The sequence below is a fragment of the Stylophora pistillata genome, chromosome 4 (genome assembly GCF_964205215.1).
Source record: "Stylophora pistillata chromosome 4, jaStyPist1.2, whole genome shotgun sequence".
In the NCBI taxonomy this organism is placed as follows: Eukaryota; Metazoa; Cnidaria; class Anthozoa; order Scleractinia; family Pocilloporidae; genus Stylophora; species Stylophora pistillata.
In genome coordinates, this window is record NC_142522.1 from 20,924,326 (window position 1) to 20,949,966 (window position 25,641).

At 40.5% G+C, this 25,641-nt stretch overlaps 3 protein-coding genes across 5 annotated transcripts; 2 read left to right on the forward strand and 1 right to left on the reverse strand.

The window, feature by feature from the left end:
- The first annotated feature begins 2,076 nt into the window (after nt 1–2,076).
- Nucleotides 2,077–15,869, forward strand: LOC148732819 (uncharacterized). 3 transcript variants are annotated; one of them, XM_088758281.1, is made up of 6 exons: nt 2,077–2,851; nt 4,076–4,699; nt 11,457–11,891; nt 11,980–12,140; nt 14,301–14,385; nt 15,444–15,869. In XM_088758281.1, the coding sequence occupies exons 2-6, from the start codon at nt 4,114–4,116 to the stop codon at nt 15,653–15,655; spliced, it is 1,479 nt and encodes a 492-aa protein (XP_088614407.1). In that variant the 5' UTR covers nt 2,077–2,851; nt 4,076–4,113; the 3' UTR covers nt 15,656–15,869. The 3 variants fall into 3 exon arrangements, with proteins under 3 accessions (XP_088614407.1, XP_088614408.1, XP_088614409.1); XM_088758282.1 differs by having other exon boundaries at nt 2,077–2,368; XM_088758283.1 differs by lacking the exon at nt 2,077–2,851 and having other exon boundaries at nt 3,539–4,699.
- LOC148732820 (uncharacterized) lies at nt 7,228–9,561 on the reverse strand. Its single transcript, XM_088756201.1, has one exon. The coding sequence runs from the start codon at nt 9,415–9,417 to the stop codon at nt 7,228–7,230; it is 2,190 nt and encodes a 729-aa protein (XP_088612327.1). The 5' UTR covers nt 9,418–9,561.
- Nucleotides 15,870–19,224: 3,355 nt separating the features above from the next.
- On the forward strand, nt 19,225–22,522 carry LOC148732821 (elongation factor 2-like). Its single transcript, XM_088758284.1, has 5 exons — nt 19,225–19,446; nt 19,949–20,161; nt 20,747–21,283; nt 21,822–21,954; nt 22,099–22,522. The coding sequence occupies exons 1-5, from the start codon at nt 19,318–19,320 to the stop codon at nt 22,293–22,295; spliced, it is 1,209 nt and encodes a 402-aa protein (XP_088614410.1). The 5' UTR covers nt 19,225–19,317; the 3' UTR covers nt 22,296–22,522.
- Nucleotides 22,523–25,641: the final 3,119 nt, after the last annotated feature.

Sequence of the window (25,641 nt, forward strand, 5' to 3'; positions counted from 1 at the left end):
GCCCGGACGCTTATTCCAGGCCGAAATACGGCAGATTAATCAGAAGATTAATTTGAAGGTGGCATAACCCTCCTAAGAAAGCATCGATGTGCGATAGCTTAGAAAACTTTTCTTCTATCGACTTATTGAAGAACATTTTCAACAGTTTATTTTTCGTGAGCGTGGTTTGACTAGAACATCTCTAATTTCCAAAGAAGATTCGAGCCCTAACCTTTTGATCACCTGTGGGATTCTCCACTGCTAAGTAATACAGCGTGGCCATCTCAATCAACACTTGAAACACAGAAAGGAAGAAGACAAAGCTGGGTTTGTAAATGAGGATGTGAAGGTGCTGTTGTAATGGAAATGCAAATGTTGCAACTAGTTAAAAAACTGAGTCTTTTGTACGTTTTGATGAATATATTATTTTTAGGTTAATATAATACAAACTCGGTACCAGGGCCTCTCTTCTTCTCTTTTAGAACGATTTTATGTACCTCCCCTATCTGTTGTTTTTGCATTGTCCTTATTGCCATAAATAATCAACAATTATTCACCAAAGTAGAAGTGTCTAGTGGTAGACATTTACCAAACCACGAAGCGGCGAGGTAAATTATCCACCACTAGCCACCAAAACTGAGATAAAAGTAGTTTTAGTGTATGATAAAACAGTGAGATGATATAGCACAAAAAGATGATTTTAAGTCATTTATTCCTGCGCAAATTCCGTGCGAGTTGTTTGGAGATGAATAGCAAAGGATATTCGGAGTTTGAGCAGCCAATCAGAGTGCACCTTTAACGCTATCCATTGTTTTAGTGTACAGTGATAGTGGTCGCCCTTAGCTGAGTCCTAACAGCACGAGTATTGTCTTCCACCTGTATTGCAGCGGGACCACCCACACTTAACTAAGAATAATCTTTCAATTAAATGCTTTTTTTTTATCTCCCGAAATCAATTTAGTAGTACTTTTGCAGATTAAGTGGTCAATTGTGGTATAAAATGGCCTTTTTTAGAATACCCCTAATCTGTGGAACCTGTATTATTCCTCGTGGGTGACTGCTTAATACAGGCTGGACTGTATAGTAATTTGGTTCAAATATGGAAGGTATATCAGCTTATTCTAGGAGATGCTGGTTTCCAGCGAAAGCCACTATCCTTAAGACAAGCGGCGTTTTGCAATAAATGATTTTTCCACAATGCAACGAGCCGCTTGAATTTCTTAAGTGACCCTAATGTTTGTGTAGAAATCCCGTGAGGGGCTGAAGGGGATGGCACTTCCTCAAATGGCCTGAACAAGTACGTGCATGCCTACAAACATGTTGTAAAAGTTCACTGTTTAGTCTTTTGTACAAAGTGCCTTTCTGGCGGATGATAAGCCTTGAATAATGTGTGAAACCAGCAGCTTGCGTCTTGAAGTTGATACGGCACAATCGATAACAGAGAAGGGGGTTAAGGGCCTTGTTGACCCACCCTCCCCACCCAAACTTCACTTGTCCAAGTTAGCTTTTTATTTGTAAGAGTAATGTTTCCTTCCAAGAGATTATTATGATCATCATTATCTCGTGTTCCTTCCTAAAACGGCAACACGGAAGAGAAGATTAGAAAAAAATAATAAAATAACGAGTCTATACTCATCGGTAAAATGCAATGTAAATGAATTACAAAATAATGGACAAAAAGAAAAAAAACGGCCTCAACGTGGATCGAACCCCACCGTAAAACCTGGATACTGCTACAGCTATACATTGAGCTATTAAGCCTTATGTGGGGGGTTAAGCAGATTGCTCCACAATTAAACTTTTTGGATCAATTCGTTTTCTGTTATCATTCACAGATCAAGGTATGACGTATTTCTCTCATACAGTAGCTATTTGTACAGAGAAGTAAATGGTTCTGTCCTGGTGTACCAGTTCACAAGGGAATTACCATTGTTCTTTCTTTGTTTAGGAGTCATTGGTTAGCTGTTGTGTATTGTTCGATCTTTTGTATATCGGCTCTTGTGAACCGGTAGACGAGGACAGAACCGAAGTAAATTTTCTCTTATTGGGCAAGCGCGCTGGGTCTCGAAGTCGTTCCCAGAGACGACCCAAGCCCTCGCATTCATTCATGGAGTAAGATACTGGAAATGAGATCCGATAGTAGTTCATTGATTCAAGAAGTGAGGAATATAATTTTTTTCATGACGTTTTACAAAAATTGAAACCAGACACGAAAGTTCTGACTTATCTTCCTGGGGAAAGCAGTCAATAACCAACCAAAGAAACCACCGAGAAGCAGCTATCAAGGTTTTCGTCTATGACTAAGCTTTATCACTTCCGGCCTGTTGGATTGGGCTGGGAACTCCATACGTATCGTTGCTGTTTGGCGATTTCTGTGTTACGAGAAAAGGTTAAAAGTTGTTTTTTTCTTCTTGAAGGAGAGAGAATTATAGTTTTGTTATTCAAATATCGCCCGCCTGGCCTTGAACATTGTCTAATAAAGTCTACTTAAGAAAATCATTAGGAATAGGGAAGTGTGAAAGTTGATGGTGGACAGCTCCAATAATGTGATAGTCTCCTTCGCAGCCGTTGTTTGGGCTCGTCACGCAACGCTCCCTCTCCCACCAACCCGGGTTAAAACGAAGACACTGCATTAGCCAAAAGAATTGCTTACTTTTTAACGAGAATTTTCCAGCAGAGAAAGCTTAACGACCGTCAGAATCTATTTTAGCTACGAAATACAGTAGAAATCGATTATTTGTTGACAGAACCCAAGAGTCATTTTTCCTGTACAGAACGCGTCCCCTGTTATTCTGTCACGCAATGCTAACTATAAATCAAAGGCGGCTGGCGTTGGAATTCTGCTAGCTGTTCCAGATTAATAATATGTGTGGTAAGTTAACCCGAGGAAACCCTCGAGAATATCAGCACCAAATTGGCTCGCTATTGAAACAGAACACTGACAGGACGGGCAGTATAATAATATGGGCAGTATATAATAATGGGAAGAAACGCGTGAAGTGCAATGTATTATATTACTAAGCGTTGTTACTGTTTAATGTGCGTTTAACTTGTAATTTCTACGGTTTTCTGTTTACAGGGTCTTCGTTTACGTAGAACGAAAACGAATACCGAGTCTTAGGTCTTCGTTTTCGAGGGTCTTCGGTTTCGTAACACCCTTCTCTTTAATATGTAGAATAAGCCAGAATATGCGGCAAGCAGGGAAGGGCTTGGGTACCTTGAGGTTTAATCAGAGCATGGGAGTCACCTCACGATCAGCCAAAGTGTGATATTGGGGGTGTCCAGTATGTGCATGTGGTGGTAAAAATGGATTTTGCATCTACTTCAAATAAGTTTGACCTGGCTTGACTTGGCCTCTTGAGTTAAAAGCACTATGATGTGCAGATTTTGTCTCAAACAGGGTCAGGCCTTGAGGGTCTCAGCTACACACTCTAACCAACACTCTAACCAGAATTGCCTTGAATCCCTCCCCCCCTGAATCACATTGAGGCTATCAGGACCTAGCAGCAACTAATTTCCTGTTAAGACATCTGTGAGGCTGCAAATGAAAGAATCAAATGCTGTCACACTGTGTTTTGTTATCTATGGTTGAGGAAATTAAACATCAGTGTTTTAACTGCCTCTTATTTATCAATCTTCTTTAAAGATTCTAAATAAGTATTTTTCTATGTCTTTTTGTGATCACACTGAGCCCAATCTAGGATCATTAGTCAGTTCCCATTAAGGGGTATATTCAAAATTCTTAACAAATATCCCTGTTCTTTCATTAAGGGGCTTTATTCTTGGGTTGTATTCTGATAAGATAAGAAGTAATTTTGAAGGGTTACACTGTAGCTGCAGCTTAACATGTGACAAGGCTCAACACTAGCTTTTCAACTTACTAGCCAAGTGTCTAGTGGCAACTTAGATGTTACAACAATTTTGGTTTGTTTACTAGTGAAACTGGCTTTTAGAAGTCGAAAACCACCAGATAAAACTGAATTTCTACTAATCCATGGCTAGTTGGCTACCATTGTATTAGTGTCAAGCCCTGATGTGATGAACAAAAAAAAAAATAACATTCAATTGCAACTGCTTTGTTTTTTTTTTCAAACAGAAAATGCTCAGTTTTTTAACTTAATCAAGTAAGCTACCATGGATATGCTAAAGGCTGAGGAAAAGAGATGGCTTGTGGATGGAATATGCCTTTCAAAAGTTCTAACACCTGCAGTGAGGAAGATCATTAAGCAAGAAATGCATCAGTTATATCAGAACATGGTTCTCCCAACAACCCACATTCATTCACAAACATCGTCTTCTTATCTTAGAAGCCTTCCACCTTCTACAGTGCGCCTTAATTATGTGAACATCAACAACAACGCAACAAAATCATCTCACCACAGCTATGATTACTGTGTTGAAGATGAACTGTCTTTGGCTAAACTTTTCGTGAAGCCATTCATGTCAGGCTTCACAAGTTTTGATGAAACATTGGATTCATCTGCAGCACTGTCCATTTTATGTGGAGCACCAAACTTTGTTTATCATGGAATTGATATTATTGCAAAGGATGTACGTGATGAGGTTCGTAATGAATGGGGCCATTGTAAATTTGCAACTTGGTCTGAAGCTTATTACGAGAAGTGTTTTCAACTCATGGAAAAACTGATCAGAAGACTGAACCTACCTGAAGCATCAGAGAGGGAGGTTTTAAAGGACTTGGAAGAGTGGAGAAATAGAGGTGAGTTACATTAAGAACCACCTTAGCTGAGTATAATTTTTTATATATAGTATATTTCAGTTAGTGATTAATATTAGGTTTGGAAAAATATTGGGATGAGCAAACAAATTATTAGCCTCTGCCTTTGGCTTTGGCAGATAATTTATCAGAGGGGTGCTGACATATAACAATATTTTTCAATTGAACAGAGCTCAATAACTGTTTTAATTTATCATTCAATCACCAAGTTTCTTTTTCAAAACCATTTAAGAAAATTAGCTTCGAAAAGCCCAGCAGGGCAGTTAGCCCCTTTCATCAGAATAGCCCTGATACAGCTACATAATGGATAAAATACCTTTTAGCCTTCCATGTGACAAATGTTATTGATACATTTGTGGCTCAACTCAGATCCCACTCAACATTGTTAAAACTCTTTCTCACACACCCCTGGGAGCCATGTCAAGCCAACCACCGCAAGCCTGACCTTTATTCACACAATAACAGCTATCAAATTTTACAAGTATACATGGAGTTTCAAAACATGAACTAGTTAAGAATCGAGACAAAATCTAAAATCGTTTAGAAGTGTAATGAACAACTGAAAAAACTCTTGGGTGGGTGGGTGGGAAGGTCAAGCAATGGTGGTCAACAAAAAACAACTGACCGCCTTACACATCACATGACCTTAACCCATCCCCAGGCCCCAGCGGTGTGTAAGAAAAACATTTTCCACTTATTTCGTTCCACTCAGCCAGTGGAAAATCACCCTTCTCACACACCCCTGGGAGCCATGTCAAGCCAACCACCGCAACGGCACAAAGCATAGAGTGAAAAACTAAGAGAAATACTATTTCCAAAAACAAAATCCACAAGGCTTACAGAATGGAACATAATGTGCAAGTAGCAAGCCTTGCCAAAGTCAAACAGTCTCATAAGGGCACTAGATAATGCAAAAATCAGTTCATAAGTACAAAAAAGGTTCTGAGCAGCTTGGGATCACGCCTATAATTCATGAGGTTTGGTCTTGAATTGTCCTGGTAACCAGAAGCAGGGACTCCAAAGACTCCTCAATATAGTTATTCCGTGCCTTGTCGCTACGCCAACCGCCCTGCCTCTGGAACAGACGCTCAGGGACCCCAAAAGCTGCTGCGGTTGTAGCGCCTCCAGCTCGCAGACTATGAATTCCATACAAGGCAGGATCTAGCCCCTCCTTCCGCAGCTCGGCCTTAATCAACTCAGCTGCCCGGCTATATGACATAGGATCCATCCTAAGCTTCATTCCCTTCTTTGTGGACAACACCCGCCTGAATAGCCGCGACTTCCTGTCATGATTGCCTACCCTCAGAAACTTCTCAACCACTGCAACCGGGCAAGGTGATGAATCGCTGCGAGCTATGAAAACCCACGAGCCTTGGCGAAACTGATCATTCTTCCTCTGTGTGAGCAATATGGCAAGATGAGAATCCTCAAACTGAAGATTGTCCACAGTCAATCGACTCAGATCGTCCCAGCGAAGGAAGCCGAAGAAACCCAAAGCGAACAAAGCAGCTACCTGGATATCAGACAAAGGGCCTTGCTCGAGGCGACGGATAGCACTCTTAACATGGCTGGCTTCCAGAGGCCTCCTGCGATTTGGGGGCTTAGCAAGGATCCTTCTTCCGGCCTCCGCCACCTGCTGTATGAGAGGATGGTCACTCAGTTGCTGATAGCCACTCTTCTTATGGACCCAGCTAGCTCCATAGATAGCAGAGTTAATACAGGAGACTGAACGGTCCTGCTGGATAAGATGTACCAAATACAAGGAAAACACTGTAGGATCCGCTGGTAGGGGAGTGGCCTCACATTGGACGGCCCATGTTCGCCACGCTTCATAAGCACGGACATAAGTGCTGACTGTCTTCGGTGCTCTGTCCTGGATCAGGATCGCTGGTAGAGACATCGCAAGATACTTCAGTCTAGGACGAGTCATAGTCTCCCCACGTAACCAGCCAGATAAGTTAACACCCTCCGGGACAGGGCTGGAAACTGAAAGAGAATGTACCGAGTAAAACACTGCGTACATCATCACCTCCATAACATTCATTAAAACATGCCCAAACAGCAAGACTTATAAGGTTTTACAAACTAGCCAACACATGCACACTGGCAACCAGTACTAGAATGATGTTCCCCTTTGGCCAACACGGCTAGGGGCTACTTTGCCAAAACAGCAAACAGAGCGCACGAAAAAACTTTACAGACATCCACATTAACATACAGCCAGCATACACCGCTAACCAGTGTTAGCGATACCCCTTAGGCCAACACGGCTGGGGGCGGCTCTGCCATAACGGTAACAAACTGCTAGTCACAGTAGTGTTCACATTTAGCGGCTGTCAATCCAGAGCATAATCACAAACGTGCTGTCTTGTCAAAACAACAACTGACCAGTCATGAGCCACATAATCTATCCAACTCCCACACGACAATGTTGGCTGGCTCAAGATCGCGAGAGCTGAAAACGAGGTCCAAAACAGACTTCATCATAGTAGTTTCACCGAGATGAATGTTCAGCATATGCCGTCAAAACAAAGTTTGAGTGCCAGAATGGAGAAGGAAGGAACGCCCGTTGTGAAAATGTCACTAGCTGCTGATCCTGATAGGAAGATCCCTTCGTATGGTTGAATCTGCATGGACTGGCTAATGAAGGACTTCCAGCTCCCACACTTCTCCACCAGAAGTGGCCACCAACTTGCTGAACGCCACTCAGGAACTATCAAGGTGCCATTCTCCCTTCCTGCTGACATGTGCCTCAACACACGTGGAACCAGGTATGGAGGAGGAAAAAGCCAATTAACTTCACGAGACCAAGAAACTGTAAATGCATCCGCTGCCACACAACCTGGGTTATGATACCTGCTGCAGTACCTCTCCAACTGCTTCGTCTTCAGGCTAGCAAACCTATCAATGGTGTGGGGACCCCACAAGGTGTCAATGTAATCAAAGCAAGCTGGGTCTAACATATAGTCATTAGAATCCTCCAACCTCGACAGCTCGTCTGCTCTCGTGTTCTCATCTCTGCTAACCCACTCAACTGTTAAGCGCATGCCAAGTTCCCGGCACAACCTGTAAACTGCTACAGCCTCCATGTGCAGCTCCTTGATGCGGCTTCCCACTGACAAAACAATTTCTGCATTCCTGTTGTCGGTGCGATGGAGCACATCTTTACCCCTGACTTCATCTGCAAAAGATTCCAGCACACGCCTGATGGCAGTCACCTCTCTGAACGTAGAACTCTTTTCACTTTCCTCACGGGACCAGCTGCCCCTGGCTACCTTATCACTCAACTGCACTGCAAAACCACCCCAACCTTGCCCACTTGCATCTGAGTAAGTAATAACCTCTACCTTCGGACTAGGGGACCATATAGGATAACCACCAGTGTCAAAATTAACTTTCCAAACCTGGACTTCAGCTTGACTCTCTGGAGATATCAAGAAAGGTATGTCCCAGTGAACTGTTTGACATATGTCCCTGTAGAGTGCCCTAGTCCAGAGTCGTGCTACAGGGCCCAAGGCAAGACCCATGGAAACCAGTGAACCAGTGATGCGTGACAAGTGTCGTGCTGAAACCACAAATTTCTTAGCTATAGTATCATTCATCAATTGTTTCAAAGCATCAACCCTCCTTGGTGGAACCTGGAAAGTTCCAGATCGCAAATCCATTATAAAGCCCAGAAGTTCACCACATTGTACTGGCTCCCACTGACTCTTCTCTTCGTTGGTGACGAAGCCACTCAACAAAACATCCCTCCTAACCTCTGCTGACAACCTGACTGCCTCACCTCGGTCCTGGTCTGCACCTGCTCCATCGTCCAGATATGTAAACAATCTGAAGCCTTTACCCCTCCAGTGTTTCACGAGTGCTCTCTGGATCTTGGTGAAGAGGTAAGGACCAGTTGATAAGCCAAATGGAAGGACCGTGAATTTAAAAAACCTTAGCTGCCCCTTGTAGAATAAGGAAATTCCGAGGTATTTGCAATGCTGAGGAAATATTTCGATGTGATGATAACCACTTTTATAATCAAATTTAAAAAACCAATCGCCTTCATGAAATAAGTCTGCTGCTGTGCGAATGTCATCGTACTTAAATTTGCATGACCTCAGCAACTGGTTGACATAACGCAAGTCCACGATTAGGCGGCGTTTTTGTGCAGAGTTCCTCACAACGCCCAGTGGGTTGCATACCACCAAGTCCTCACTTTTCACCTCAACTACAGCACCAGACAACAGTAACTTAGAAATCTCAGTGCAAACAAAAACATTATCCTCGACAGCACTGGGATGGTTCCTGAAAAATGCCTCCTGAGGAAGGGAAATAAATGGTAAGCTATAGCCTTCTTGAAGGACACGCAGCACCCACCTGCTAGCTCCAATGTTCTGCCAAAACGAAATATTCTCCCTTAATCTGCCTTTCACAACCGTGGGACAAGCAAAATCAACATTCTCGAACTCAAGATATCCTCTATATACACTCTCTTCTAGGGGGAAGTTCAGGGCATCACTGTTGACTTCCAGATGATTGCCCATTGTTCTGGCCCCATCCTGGACTTCCACTTGCGACTGATGCACGGCAATCCCGGGCGTAATGGCCGTTTCGACCGCAGCGAAAACACAACTGCTTGGGGTCACGTGCCACGTTGGACGACATTCCCGCCGTTCGGAAGTTATGGGTTTTTTCAACCACACGTTTCGACCCATCAACTCCTCGTGGTAGGGGCGACTTCTTCGGTTTCCACTTCGCTGCAGCTGCCTTTCGTTTCTCCTCCCTGAGTTGCTTGCTTTCTTTGATGGCCTTTTTTATCCGTTTTTCGTCGCCAGAATCACTAGCAAGCGGCTCGGCTGCATAACATTCCACCGTGTCCCTCCCATATTTATCGGCAAGACAAATGTGCTTATTCCGTTCTAAAAGAAGTTGCTCACCTTCTTCGAGGAGCTCGGACCTAGACTCATCATCACTCGTATTCTTAGCCCTGTCAATTTTATCCAAGACGTCGCGATTAAGTTTGTACTGCTTTTTGTTTCCCTCGAAGCGAAACTCCGGCTCCGGATCGCTCAGTTTGCCATGTTTTCGAAGCTTCGCATCATCAATCTCGTTCTTCAGCTTCTTTAACTCTTTCGAATACAGTTTCTGCTGCTGCAACAGCTCCTTTGCCCAACTTGGCGGTTCCTCGGTTCGGTTTGGAGGGTCCTCGCGCTCCGGGCTTTCGTGCCTTGATCCTTGACTTGATCGACTATTACCTCGCTGACTAGGGCTTTTGTTGTATGGCTCGAGTCGCCTAACCGCCCGAGAACTCCTCTTCGAACGTCTAGTTTCCTTCGGCATGCTTTACCAATGATTCGTGACTAACTATTCGTAACAAATGTAAATAATACACGCACTTTCGCAGAAAAAGGTCAAGCAATGGCGGTCAACAAAAAACAACTGACCGCCTTACACATCACATGACCTTAACCCATCCCCAGTCCCCAGCGGTGTGTGAGAAAAACATTTTCCACTTATTTCGTTCCACTCAGCCAGTGGAAAATCACCCGTAATTAGGAGTGCATTCCAGAATTTCATATGTTTTTATTTTGGCGAACCTTCTGCACCCTAATGACAGAGTCCATATTCTCTATACTTTTACTTTGGTACTGACAAGGAGAATTCATTTCGCAATTAAAGCTTCCTAGGTTGGTGAACATTTCCTTTTTTCTCATTAACAAATGGTAAACACCACAGCGCACACTATTGAGTTATGGATGCACGCGGGAGGTTGCTAAGCACGAAAGAAGCGAAAGAGTCACTCGAGGCAATAGCCGAGAGCGACTCTAGCTTCTTGAGTGCTTAGCAAACCTCCCAAGTGCATCCATAACTCAATAGTGTATGCTGTGGTGTTTACCATTCGTTTTATAACATAACATTGATACATTGTAGCTAAAGAGTTCCCTTTTATTTAACAAATCTTACGCAACCAGAAAAAACAAGCGCGCGTGTAAAAATAGTCTTTGCATTTGCTCACGTCAGCAGCGTACACCCATGGGCAAATGGGGGATGCTAAATTGACCAATCAGAGCGCACACTTTACTTTGGTTATGTTATAATGATCATTACATTAATGATTCAGCAGTATTATCATGAGAAGGTACTTGCTACACAGCAATATTTAGTAAATAAATCCCATTCAGGGGGTTGGTATGTCGGCTGCATGATAATGTCCACAGCTGAAATGTTGTCTGAGAAATGAATATTTCATCCAGAAGAAAAGCTTAGAGGGTAAAATTAATTTGGAATTTTGATGACAATGTCTTAGCCAAGGACATTATCAGCTAACATACCGGCAAGCCAGAAAGGGGTTTATTTATTCTATAACTCTCCCATTTATATTCTTATCGTACACTCACAACAAATTTTGTCAGTTTTTTTTTGTATGTTTGGGAGCTGCATTTAATGTCATTATCACTGGACTCTGCAAAACAAGTTTGTTTTTTTTTTTGGTTTTTGTTGAAAGTAATAAAGATGAAGAAGTCAAACTCTTGAGCTGGCTATTTTCGGCTGGCTTTGTTCCTTTTATGAAAATATTAGGAGGACAAATATTTATGTAAACAGGGGTTGTATTGCATGATAACTGTTGGGTGATTTTGTACCATGTGATGTAAAGTAGCCAATAGAATCATGCGAAAGTTTATGGGGGGAGAGGCTTATCAAGTAATATTCAGTAGATGGTAACATCTTATGTATGATTTCAAATAAAATACAGGAACTGACATGTGCTTTGGACAACCAGTTAATAATGATGTACTGAAACTTGTTCAAGAGGAAATGGCAACATTGGTTATATCTGTTGAAGAAAATAAGGAAACCTGGGTGCAGGATCATGAGGGACTGAGAAAGAATCTTCAAAATTTGACACAACTTTTTCAACTTGACATCAAACGACTTGAAGCTAGTCATGTTGCCTTAGAAAGTGGCCTCAGTGTCCTTAAAGAAGATCAGTTGAGGATTAAAGAAACTCTGGTGGAAAATGAAATGATGACCTCATCAAATGCGTCTCTCATACAGCATGTTAAAGATAGCTACGAAGAGAAGCACAAAGGTCTTCAATGTCAACAAGAGCTTCTGGAAGGGAAAGTGGCTGGTTTGTCTCAAGGGATGGAAAAGTTGATTTCAGAAGAAACAAATTGGCTCATAAGTGGTAAATTTATGATTGGAGAATAGTCAATGTAAAAAAAAAAGTAGTTCTTCATGTCTTTTTATTGTTAATTCACTTATTTCTGTTTCAGGTCTCTGTTGGAAAATCCCAGTGACGTTAGTGCTGAGCATCCTCATGATTTTCATCTATGAGCATTATACTCCAGGATCTAAACTTCGTTATTGGTATTGTAGAAGGGGAAGCATCCAAGGCCACACTTTGTCATTCTTTTTCAAGACAAATGACCACCAGGTAAAATAAGTGTTCAGGATAAGCCAATACAGTTGTGCCCGGGGGGGGCGTTACTCGCATATATGAGCCATATAGGTACCTGCCGCGGAATAGGGTATGGTTTTTGCGGTTCTCGGTCCTTAAATGGGGTTCTTTTTTGACCCTTTTGTTTCTGTGTCCATTGTGTGGTCCTTAGATAAGGCAGCTTAATTGTATTATCTAATACTGAGTGTGAAAACGCCCGCCTAAACGCACGGTTTTTTGTTTAAGTGTCAGGGGCGGAACCAGGAATTTTTTATTTGGGGGGGGGGGGTCCAAAATTTGGTTTAGAAAAGACTGTTGGACTCTTATGATGCAAATTACTTCTCCCCCACACCCCGCACACCCCCTCCCACCAGTCGCGGTTGCACGTTAAAATTTTTTGGCCGCTTACCGTTTACTTGGATTCATTAATTAAAAAAATCAGCCTGTTAAAAAGTGATATACGATCCTGCGGATGTAAGAATTTCAGTCTCAAAGTTGTAAGCGTCAGGTCTGATAGGGGGGGTCCGAACCCCCCGGACCCTCTCCCTGGATCCACCACTGAGTATTGTAACTAAATGATTTTGCAACAGAGGTTTAATAGCCGTTAAGCGGGTAAATACACGTAACGCCTCTTGTAAGGTGTCATTTTTCGGCTTTGGGCCTTAAAAAGGGTATCAGTTTTCGCTTTCTTAGTTAGTTAGGGCTCGCGAACCTTCGCGGCACACCCCTATCCAAATTCGCGGGAGTTCCCCCCCCCCCGGGCAATTGTGTACTGGTTGCCAAGCCTTTGATTTGGAGCGAGGTTGAAGGTGACCTCGTTGTGATGGAGACCAGTATCTATTTAGAATGATAACAAAGTAATTTGTCTGTATTATGACAAGGTCACACTTAGAACACAACCTGTTCAAACTGAAGGTTGGGCAACCAAGTACACAACTGTAAAAATTGGACTATTCCCCATCTGTTCTTATAACTCAGCCTTCTGGCTTTTTGTGAAACACTCAAAACTTGACTAGTTCAGTTGTTTCAATAAAAACCAGTTACTGATGGTCCACCGCTGCTTATCGGACCTTGTACCTCTGTCTATTTAGCCCGCGAGCCAGCTCATGTGTTAGGGTTTCGCCTTGTGGAACCTTTCCCAGGTAGCCTACATATCGCCATACCCTCTCCCCCTTCCTTACGTTTCTTCTGCGGGGGAGGGTACGGCTACACGTAGACTATTTCCTAGGCCCAGCGGTCCATTACACCATCAAGGAAAAAGTTACTGAAACTCCTGTGGTTGACTGTGCAAATGAACCAAGTGAGAGAAACTGATGGAAATCCATAAGTAACTCCTTCACCCAATAATATCGTTTTGTTTAAATTTAAATTAGCCCTACTGGCCTCGTTCTCCAGTACAAAATTCAAAAGAATACATTATCTTAAGCGAGGCCAGAAGGGCTAATTTAAATTTAAACAAAAGAATATTTATACGGCAGCCATTTATGAAAAGTGGTCTATTACCGCTTATTATCCAACTGCACTAAGTACAGTAAAAATAACGCGCGACTCGAGTACAAATATCCAAGATATTGTGCAGTTGGTTATTTTGTAATGTAAAAAACCTGTTCAACCGGTCGGCTGCGTGCGCAACGCTTCTCTGTCTGCCACGCTTTTCCCACTTTATAGGAAATGCGCATGAAATATAGCAGTTGGATAATAAATAACTAATAAGACGTTTTGGTGTGTGTGTAGAAGTATAGTGTGTGTAATATTGCTGAGTACTTTTTACGAGTTGTGCTGTGCCGTATTTTGACGAGCCCTCGTACTACACACCAAAACGTTTTATGATATATATTTAGCTGCCTCTTCACAATTTTAAGATCTAATTAACCTTGAATTTTTCGTCAACAAACAATGATGAGAAATTCGAAAGTGAAATAAAAATTTTATTGTTTTTCTGAAGCCTTTAGCTTGCAAACAAAGATTACTTTTATCAACTAATGAAATCAGCCAATGAAATGATTCTAAATGTATTGTTATTAAAATGTAACAATAAACTGTCATGGTTAGACTTAACATTCTGTGGACTCAGAACAGTTTCATTACAAGACGTTTTATTATTTAAGAGGAGCTATTATTTACATGAATATCACTCTTATTGTGTTATCTTAACAGAGACCGTTAGTGAATGGAATTGAGTTCAGCTGGGAGGCTTTAAAAAAGAAAATGAACCTCAAGTTCCGTCCACTTGATGACCCAGGTATTTCTTATTATTTTAGCAGCCAACAGCATGTCAGTGTCATTGCATGCAACTTTACGACTTTTGTTTGCGTTTTAGGCAACCGTTGAGCAATTGTCAAGTAAACATCAAAACGAACTCCGGATTACTTTCTCTGTAAATGGTCCGGAAAACTCGCGCCACTTTCTCGACCAATCAGATTTCAAACTAAAACCAATCACGACTTGCGTCATCCACGTTTTACCGCGCTTCAGGCAGTAAACTTGTTTTTACTTTGAGTTCTCATTGGCTCCTTGTCATTTCTTTCCTTTTTTCTGATTGGCTGTTTTAATTACTTTGGTTCTGGTTTTACGGCACTCATCCGGAAAAGCACAGTAATCAAAGAATTCACAACGTCCAAACAGCACAGAGAAAGATATCACAAAGAACCTATAAGAATCGGAGCTAAGATAAGTAATAAGAGGCCTCGAACGTGCGATGAGCGATGATGTTCGTAACTTAAGTCAAACCAGTCGCAATGGTTTCAATTTTAATCTTTCTGATTGGTAGGCACGAAGGTGCAAGATTTCCTTTGGAATCTCAGATTACATTTGACACTCTGACAAAAATTGCTCCAGAACACAACAGCATCAAACAGATAAAGCCTCTTTTCAAAAGGCATCGTTACTCGAAAACGAAGTCACCCTGTTTGGAGAAAAAAATAAAATGAAGTAAAACAACAGGAATAAAGTTCTCCCAGGTGTATGAATTCGTTAAAGTATTCTATTGAAAAGTAAAATATAAGGTTTGTGGTCCCAGTATTCAAGCGGTATTATTTACCTTGCTCTGAGTCAATCTGCAGAGTATATTAGAGCTCGGGGGGATAAAATGCCTCTCTAGTCTCGTTCCCCGACCTTTCATAATCAAGTATAAGTTGTAACGGTTCAGTTACAGTTACACGGCAGGATCTGGGTACGAAATTAATGCGTTTTCTTGACGATCATAAGTCCGGAACACACTGACGGGTATGGGTACTAACCATCTTGTGTAGACAGTCTGACTGGAATCCCTCCCCATATTTTTCGTTTTCTTTGTTAAAGGGGTGCGTTACTACCTCAACATTGATCGCTGTGCGTACGGAGGTATCGTACTTGTGCGCTCACTCTTGGATAACACTCCACAAGTGCGAGGGGCAGAGGTTCTAGCCGTGAACTCTGATTGTTCTCAAGTCTTCTACAATGACAACGTCGTTTGGAGGCCTTATCAAAGTGCAAGTTCTAAAGATATCCGTTGTGTACCAGCAAATGGATGATGCAGTTCGTTTATTTCAGCAGAACCCGTTGTCTCAAGGGGTATCCTTGTGTCTATATGTCTCCAAGATGGTTCCAACTGTAGACAAAGGTCGCTTCTATGCCTTTGGACGTGTGTTTTCAGGACTTGTTGAAACAGGACAGAAAGTGCGCATTATGGGTCCAAATTATGTGCCCGGAAAGAAGGAGGATTTGTACAACAAAAGTATTCAGAGGTTGGTGATTGTGTTGGAATTAGAAGAATTAGATTGTGATCTAAGTAGCAGTCATGTGTTTTTTAATAACTTTTTTGTTTGTTTTACAGCATTTACGTAACAAAACTTTTTTATGGTGACCATTTTACAGTAACTTTTTGAAAAAAGCTGAAATTGGAACCTTGCTATTAAAATGTTGTACAACTTACCAACACCAATACTATTTCTCTTCAAATAGTTATGCCCACAGATCTAGGCACCATGAATTTATAAAACTTCTGTAAGATCACACTACAACAGTAATGCACATCATAAACACTGGTGCACAAGCTGTACAGATTACAGGTCAGGGCTTGACACTAACAGTAGCCAAATAGCCACGGACTAGTAGAAATTCAGTTTTGGCTAAGCCTTTTGTATTTTTTCCCATTTCTACTGGCTGCTTTTGAGAGTAAACAAACTTAAATTGACCAAACTAGTTTGTCTCTTTCTCAAGGAAGACCAACTCAACACCTTTCTCGAAATTCTTTTGCAGACATATCACATTAGTGGACACATACGCAAATTTATGTCTGTGTACTCTTCCCTGTGTGGCACTTGAATGGGTAACTGAACATGTTATGTTAAAAGAAATATTTGACAGACATAACAGCATTTATTTTTGTTACCAAATTTGTTGAGCTTCCTGATAAAATCACACACAAAATTGAGGGGCACTGTAAAGGAATAGCATTTCATTTAGCGTCACAACACATGGATGATCTCTCGTGGTATGCTACAGAAATAATTAGATGAGAAAGATGTAATTCTTTCAGTGTTAAAATCTGCTGTTTTTTGCCGTCAAATTTCACCAACAACAGTTTGCTAGATTGGTTAGAAAGATGTTTTGGATTTGAAACAATTCTACAGTGCCTGTCTATGAAGAAGTCTTGACAGGTTTTAAAATGATGTCTCAGGGTCTTGATATTCTTCTAAGTTTCAAAGCAAAAGAGAGTCCTGAGAGTCTTCATGGGAAAATTGCTTGATTTTTGTATGTGGTCTGTGGGCCTGAGAGATTTGAGGTCAGATAAACATAAGGCCATCAAACAAAATTAAAACTGGTGCAATTCTTTGAGATAAATTGGTTCAAGGGTGTCAGAAGGTGTGCTGACCATGTGTCAATCAGTCTCAGATGTGAAATCCCTCTGTTTTTTTGTTTTTGTTTGTTTTTTTGTCTGTTTGTTTTTGTTTGTTTGGGTTTTTTTTCCTTCTCTCTAATGGATGGAAGAGGATTTTTTACTGGTGGTGAATAAGAAAAAGACCAAGACTCTGGCTTGACTCTGGAGAAAGGGCTATGCAGCCAACTTTCACGGATTAATTTCACCATTAATTTCTCACAATTTGGACAATGGAATATCTAAACCTTTTGCAGCTTAATTGAGTTCATTTAAACTTCTGTGGCATCTCACATTTAATACTGTTGTTGTTACTCTATTATTGGAACTGGTTTTAAAATGGCTACTGGACAATCCAATCTCTGATTCTTAATTGCAGCTTAGCTGATTTCTTCCTTGCAACAAAGTATCTTAACCATGTTGCATTTCACAAAGTAGTTGCTTTGCCATCGGAACTAGTTAAAATAAAATGTAATTACTGGTACCAACATTACGAATAAAAGGATGTTGCTTGTATCGTGCTTTCAAGTCTTACTAGTAATTGTACTGTTATAGGACCTAGCTTTCATCAATGCGTGGCTAGTAAAAAAAAATTATTGGCTAGTAACATCTAAGTTGTCACTAGCCACTATGCTAGTAAGCTAAAAAGTTAGTGTTGAGCCCTGCAGATTGTATTATGGTTGGCAAACAGAAAGTAATCTGGGTTTCCAATCTCATTGAATTAAGGTGTATGGAAAAGAAATTACACCTTCTACTGTTGCTAAAGATCTTGCCATTTATATTGACGAATCACTAACTTACAACAAACACATTACTAAGACAGTCTCTACTTGCTTACATCAAATCATACCAATCAATGGAATAAAACACTTGTTAGATAAGAAAACAATACTTCTCCTTATGAATTCCTTCATTTTTAGTAAATTATATTATTATTATTATTGCTCAACTGTTTGGTCTAATACTAGTAAACACAACATCAACAACCTTCAGTTAGAACAGAATTTTCCCGCCCATGTTCTTCGCCTTAAAAGTTCGATCACATCTCACAAGCTTTCAAATCGCTCAACTGGCTGCCTGTTAATGACAGAATTTACTTAACAATGCAGTGATTATGTACAAATGTATTTAATAAACTTGTGCCTGACTACCTAACCGAGAAATTTACTATGCATTCACAAATGCACACTAGAAATACTAGACAATGTGATCAACTGAACATTCCAAGGTGCCACCTAACCACTGGTCATTGGTCCTTTGCCTACTGCAGTGCAAAGCTCTGGAATGATCTAAGAGACAATGTTAAATCTTCAGAATCAATCAAACTTTTTAGGAACAAAATTGTCAACCTACTTTTCTCTGATCAGTCTATGAATTTGTATATGACCTATTCAAATGTTGACCTTTTAATGTTATTTATTATAATTATTTGGTAATTTATTTAGTTATTTTAGCTATTTAGTAGCCTTACGACTGAAAAACCCTTTTGGGGAGTTGCAGTAAAGTATGTATGTTCAATGTAGCAACCAAAAGAAAGCTGCTTTCTAAGACTCCCCATGTGATTTCTTTGCAAAATCTTTTTTCTTTAAAATCTAAGTTTTCTAACTTTCAGGGCTCGAAATTGCGCCTGTATCAGGTGTATTTGCGAATGAAGATTTCGCTTTTGTGACTAAAATTTCTCCATTAGTAGTGATTTAGCAACCATTTTATAGCCTAGCCTATAAATAATATTTAACTGCCTTGTGTCTTACTTGTTACTGTTTGTTGTGGTTTTAGCCAAAAAATCCTGTGAAATTCAAGTTGAATGTTGCATGACTTTTGTCATTGATTTCTTGCTGAGAAACGTATAGTAGGTGCACTTTTTCAGAAAGTATGTCGTGTAGTGCTCATGAAATTACTTATGCAACTAGACTCTTTAATTTCCAACTAAATTTTAGAAATTATTTGCAAACTGTGATCAAAAAATTTTTTTTAATTTCAAGCCCAGACTTGTGGGCAGCTTATGTACTGGTGTTTACTGTAACTTTGCTTTGGACAAGAAGTTAGTTACAGTACTTTACACTAGTTATTATGCAGCTCTTTGACAGGTAGTTATGGTAGTACTCATGTGGTAACAAGTTCAACAGAATGCTTGTTTGATGAGGAAGGTAGCTAATATTTCTAGTGCTTTAATCGGCATCCTAATAATAGCTCACCATTGAATATTTCTTTGAACTTAAAACTTTTTGAGTAAGGAACAAACTACTTCAATAGTTAAACTAAACATTTCTTTTATGTTCATTTCCTTTCTAATTTTATTCTTCTGGGACAATTTTGATGATGGGGCGCTATATTGAAGCCATTGAAAATGTTCCCTGTGGCAACATTGTTGGTTTGGTTGGCGTTGATCAGTTCTTGGTCAAGACTGGTACTATTACAACCTATGAAAATGCCCACAATTTGAAGGTTAGAATTTTAAAGGACACAGAGTATTCAAGATTACCCTCCAATTTTCCATTAGAGCTGGCTTTAGAGTAACCTCAAGTTTTAGACAGTAGATTTTCTAGTGCATTTATGCGAGTTTTCCCTAACCACTCCCATAAGTGACCAAGACAGAATTTCTTTTCACATTATCAAGCAGACAAGTGATGAGAATGAAGAAAAATATCAGCTAGGGGCAGACAGCATGGGGAATTGCTTATGAAATCTTGAGAGTGACAGGGTTTAGAAATGTAGTAGCACCAGAAGTGTACAATAACCAGAGAAAAATTTGCGCATTTGGAACAAATGCCTTTCAGGCTATGGAAATTTAGGCTGAGAATTTTTTATCTCCAGTGCCAAATGAGCCATGAGTCTATGGTAAGCATTGAAATCCACTTTTATTAAGCAGTGTAATGTATAGAAAGAGGTACTAACCCCCAACAGAAGTATCCCTTTGGAATTGCTGATGAATTTCTTGTTCTTTTAGCAAATGAAATTCTCTGTGTCGCCTGTGGAGGCTAAAAACCCATCTGATTTGCCAAAGTTGGTGGAAGGCCTCAAACGACTGGCTAAGTCTGATCCTAAGGTGCAATGTACAATTGAGGAAAGTGGTGAACACATTGTAGCAGGGGCTGGAGAACTGCATTTGGAAATCTGTTTGAAAGATTTAGAGGAGGACCATGCTTGTATTCCTTTGAAGGTACATACTAAAGAAAGAAAAAAATTGAAGAGGTTCAGTCAACCTATCCAACTGTTTCTCTATTATATTTGTTATCTTTTGGCTTTAAATTTCCTGTGGTAGAGGGGTCAAGTTTGCAAATCTGTGACAAATAAGTATAAAAGAAATTAAAGAAAATGGGGGTTTAGGTTTTACACTTGCATGTATAATTATTAGGCAAAATTAAAAGAAGCATTGGTAATCGTTGGAGCCCAGAGGATCGGGGAACCATGAGACTTTTGAGTTAGCCCTAGCCATTTAATTGTAATTGTATTACTATCTTTTATCATCATTGTTATTGTTAATATTTTTATGTCACCATTTAGTTACTTGGGGACTGTCAAAGAAATAATATATTCTTGAATCATCTCTCTCCTGTGAGACTAGTTATTCATAAATATGTAGGATGCAGCAATTTTCTTTTTTGCATGAGAGACAAATGTTTGTAACACTACCCTCTTGCATCATTACATAACCTGTAGTTTTTTTGCAATGCTCCAAAAATTGTGCCATACCTGCAGTCACCTACAGTCTTTGATTGTCTATTTTTTGTGTGTGCATGTGTAGAAATCAGATCCAGTCGTGTCTTACCGTAAAACAGTTACAGAGCCGTCAAATCAAACCTGCCTTTCAAAGTCGCCAAACAAACACAACCGTTTGTTCATGGAAGCAGAACCTTTCCCTGATGGACTTGCTGAAGAGATAGACAAAGGAGATGTCTACCCCAGACAAGAGATGAAAGCACGCGCCCACCACTTGAGTGACAAGTATGAGTGGGATGCCACAGAGTCACGTAAAATTTGGTGCTTTGGACCCAAGGGAACCGGTCCAAACTTGGTGATTGACACTACCAAGGGAGTTCAGTATCTGAATGAAATCAAAGATAGTGTGGTAGCCGGATTCCAGTGGGCTACAAAGGAAGGTCCCCTTTGTGAGGAGAACGTGCGTGGCGTGAGGTTCAATATCAAGGACGTCACTCTTCACACAGATGCAATTCATCGTGGCGGAGGGCAAATTATTCCTACTGCTCGACGCTGTTTCCTAGCGTACATGTTGACCGCGAAGCCAGGTTTAATGGAACCTGTTTACCTGTGTGAAATCCAGGTAAAATAATCATGATTTGTGGTTCTTATAATGTAGTGAAACGTAGAGACATCCTTCCGGGTTTTTTTTTTCGTTTTGTTTTGCGTTCACTTCATGTCTTCATTTCAGGATAATGTTTGTCATCATTTTAAGTCTCTCTTTCTCTCCCTCTCTCTCCTTCCTCCATTATTTGTAAATTAATGGGGAGACTTTGGTGTTGCAACAAGATGACCTTCAGCCCACAAACTTAGGCATTTTCGTCACCATTTTGTAGAATTTTCATAATTAGAATTGGCCATTTCATAGCTCTGAAAACCTTCACCTCCACTATCAAGCAGAATAGTGATGGGAATAAGTAAAAAAATCAAGGAGGGAATTCTTAGTTGATTCAATACCAGATGCTCTGAACTAACATAAGAGTTGTCTGGCAGACAATTAATAGTGCTAATGATATCTCGGGAGTGAAAGGGTTTATGGTTAAAGGTTGGGGTATTTACAGAAACTAGTAATTACAGAAACTAAATGATATCTCGAGAGTTAATCCATCTATACTTTGCAGTGTCCAGAGGCTGCTGTTGGAGGAATCTACGGAGTACTAACTCGAAGACGAGGACATGTCTTTGAAGAGAATCAAGTTGCAGGAACTCCCATGTTTCAAGTAAAAGCCTATCTTCCCGTTATGGAATCATTTGGTGAGTGGTTTGGCCATTTGTAGGATTATAAATGTTTTGCAACTTTGCCATAGAAAGTGAAGTTAACACCTCATCACTGCACTATGTCCGTACATTTACAAAGTTACGCATAACGATAAATTACTTTTGTTTACTTTTGTCCAGGTTTCACCGCAGACCTTCGCTCCAACACTGGTGGCCAGGCCTTCCCTCAGTGCGTATTTGACCATTGGCAGAACATGTCGTCTGGTTACCCCTATGACCCAACTTCAAAGACCGGAGGGGTTGTGGCTGCTACAAGGAAAAGAAAGGGTCTGTCCGAGACCATACCACCACTGGACAAGTTCTTGGACAAACTGTAGGCTTTGATCGTGCTTCCAGAGGAAACAGTTGCTTTACTAAGCAGCCCAATACCAAGTTGTAGTCTAACCAGCTTGAAAGACATAGCTTATTATCAAAATAGCAGTATTGTTGTAGTGCATGCAAATCTTCCAGTTTGCAACTACAGGCATCGCAAGAGATGCTTCGGGAATTTTAAATGCTGTCTCCAAACAGCCGGATAACTCAATAAAAATGCCATTTAGCTTTACTGGGATTCTTTTAGTTTACTACTCATATTTAGCTATGCAAATTGGTGGTAAAATTTTGTCTGCTTGAAGCAAGGCTGCATTTCGATTTTGTGCCTTCATTTGGTTCTCTCTTCTCCGTTGTCATGTCGCTCGAAACCTGAGTCATATCGCCCGAAAAAAAAGTCAAGTCGCCCGATTTCGTTATCACTTGTAAATACATAAATGACATATTTTTAGAAAGTGCAGAGGGTACCTCGGGGGCCTTGGCCGTATTACTTCTGAATCAAACATTGACGTGAGGAAAAAGGAAATTTTTGCCATAAAGAAGATGCTTGTGATCGTGAACCAAATTCTCCTGGCCAATGCCGTGTGAAGTAGATGGTAAGAAGTACGGAGATGCATACTGGTGTTCAGGTGTGAAGAGTAAAAGGGCAAGTGCTGATAAATAAGGAATGGTTTAAAAGGCCTAAAAGCCTCTAAGGTGGTGTACACACCTAGCTTCCTGAACAGTGGTTTTTGTGCCAGGATCTTTAAAATACTTTTTTCAAACAAGAAGGGATGCGTATGTGCCTGTAGAGTCTTCCACACATTGGTGATGCCCCTGATTTTGGAATTGCATGATAGCGTTCTTGCATAGCGTCCGAATCACCTTTTAAGAGCTACAAGTCAAAGGGAATTTGTTCGATTGCTCTCAAATTTTGACAGTAGCTAGTTGTACATATACAGGGTTCGAACAGGTCATGGAAAACCTGGAAAGTCAAGAAATTTAGGTGTGAGGCATGGAAAATCTTTATGCTCTCTATGAGTGAAAGGCATTAAGACCCAAAGTTGAAGTCAACTGACGAGTCCAAAAATCAGATTTAATTTCATTAGAAATAAACAGAAACACGCATTGTGAGAATGTTTGCGAACATTATTTCACACTGCATTCTTGTCATGGAATCTTTCAAGAGGTCATGGAAAAAGAATTTTAACAGATCAAAAGTTTACGAACCCTGATATAGACAACAAAAACGTGTCTCCGAATTTTCCTTTTCAAAATACTTTTTTTTCGAGAGCGATTTTTGTACTACCACTCCACATTTTTTTAATCCTATTTCAAAAATGTTCTGTAACTTTTCACTGAAATTGAATATGGCAAATCGCAGACACGTTTTTTTAAGCGCTTTGGCCCCGGAAACGGAGGAACATTAAATAAGCGAAAAACAAAATTCGCTTTGACATGTAACGTTCAAAAGGTAATTCATGCGCTCGCATTTAAAAGTCGTGAAAAATTCGATAATTCATTTTTTTTCAAAATTTTTGGTAAAGTCTGATAGCCAGTCCTATAATCTTTAATTTGATATATGAGTTTGGATATCTACAGTTTAAACCGGACGCGCTACATCGCTTGCACGCGAGACACCCCTGAAGGTGCACGGTAACCTTAAATCCTGCAGGAATATTTGTGATCTACTCCAAAAACCTCTCTGAGGACTGTTTCGAGAGATCTGTGTACTTTGAAGGATCTAGGCGAAGAATTCTGCAGGGTGCAGTGCCTACCGTTCAAAGGAAGGGACAAGAAAAACCGTCCTTAGTGCGATCTCGACGAAAGTGAAGTCAGTGCGAACCTCCACGGGTTTTGTCACCTTTACATATGCACCGATCAATATCCACCTTTAACAACTCTCTGGCAGAATACCTTACACAAAGGAAAGTACGCGTTGAACATTGTAAATAAGAATGATAAAATAGCCGAATTGAGGAATGAGATTTCTGACCTCAAAGAGCTCACTTTTATACAAAAGAGATGAAAAATATAATTGTGTGCTGACTCTAAAAAAAGCTGCCTTTAATATCAGCGAAAGTAGATCAAACAGCTTAAGACACAGAGCGTGGGAAAACTTTAAGATGTAGGCTTGCGGCCAAAAAACCGAGAAAATGAAAATTTCTTAAAAACCTCTCAAACTATCAACCATCTGACAGCCAAGTCAGCGTGCTATCAAAGGGTCTCAAATTCATCCCAACGCCCGTGACAAACGAATGTGAAATCAGGCTAACTTTTGCGAGATTTATGCTCCTCCGTTACACCTTTCACGGTCAAAACAAAGAACCACTTCCGTTTCATATCAAACTCATTGCCACCGGTTCAGTCTTCTATCACCCTTCAGAGCTACTTCGAAAATTGTCATAACACAACTTGCAGACTGTATCTAAGCCAAAAAATACTTTGTAACGCGATGAGGTCACGGTTCTAAAAGAGTTGAAACAAACTCTGCTTTAAACCTCACCGAAGCAACACAACAATAGCCATCATGAATAAGACAGAAAAAACAAAAGAGGCCAAAGTCAACTCAACAACAGAGTTCGCTTCAAACCTCTCAAAGCACCGAGAGTAAAAAAACAAGCAGGAAAGGGTTAATAAGACCAAATGCGTCAGGGTTAAAAAAATTAATGGCTTAGAAATGGCTTTCACAAACTCCCAATATCCGCCTTCATAGACAATCAGCCATTACCGAAAACAATTTTTATATATCACTCGATCATTTCTTACAAAAAAGAAAAATCCCTTACGACAAGAAAAAATACAATTGAAAGGCGATAAAGCGATGCGACCACAAAGCCACATGGGAAGTCCGTGCTGTTCTGTATTTATCTTTATTCACATGGCAAAGATTCATCGTTTGCCGGCGCAAAACTATCCACAGAAGCTTCAGATGATTTCTGGGACAATTCATCGTCAGACAAAGTCGACATTTCACGACTGACAACGAAAAAGTTCTCAAAAAAGTAATGGGTGTGATAGTCATTGCAGCGAACAAAGAGAGACTTCATGATGACGTTTTCTGCTGTACAATTGCGGGCTCAGCTGGAACATGTTTTCAGCAATGGCGGACGATTTTAGGACGACTTTGAAGCGGTAAAAATTGGTCATCGAAAGTTTGTTTTGAGTTTTTAATGGCAAAAAGGGTTTTAACTTGACTTGACCCGATTCAACATTCTGTAAAAAAATTTTCCCAAAATAAAATGGTCAATTTTCGTCTCAGGGGTACAAATGCAAAACTCAAAGTATCAATAATTAATCGCAAGGCGTTCGCTTCTCAAGTTTCAACAAATCAGCTTCTTTCTTAGGCTCGATTACCAGCCGCTGTTCGGGAAC

Excerpts from the sequence above, each read along its gene's own strand:
- LOC148732819 (XM_088758281.1), top strand. The coding sequence starts at position 4,114 with ATGGATATGCTAAAGGCTGAGGAAAAGAGATGGCTTGTGGATGGAATA. Across the intron at positions 4,700-11,456 it reads GGAAGAGTGGAGAAATAGAG|GAACTGACATGTGCTTTGGA; the intron begins GTGAGTTACATT and ends AATAAAATACAG. Across the intron at positions 11,892-11,979 it reads AACAAATTGGCTCATAAGTG|GTCTCTGTTGGAAAATCCCA; the intron begins GTAAATTTATGA and ends TTTCTGTTTCAG.
- LOC148732820 (XM_088756201.1), bottom strand. The coding sequence starts at position 9,417 with ATGGGTCGAAACGTGTGGTTGAAAAAACCCATAACTTCCGAACGGCGG.
- LOC148732821 (XM_088758284.1), top strand. The coding sequence starts at position 19,318 with ATGATGGGGCGCTATATTGAAGCCATTGAAAATGTTCCCTGTGGCAAC. Across the intron at positions 19,447-19,948 it reads AAAATGCCCACAATTTGAAG|CAAATGAAATTCTCTGTGTC; the intron begins GTTAGAATTTTA and ends TTGTTCTTTTAG. Across the intron at positions 21,955-22,098 it reads TCCCGTTATGGAATCATTTG|GTTTCACCGCAGACCTTCGC; the intron begins GTGAGTGGTTTG and ends ACTTTTGTCCAG.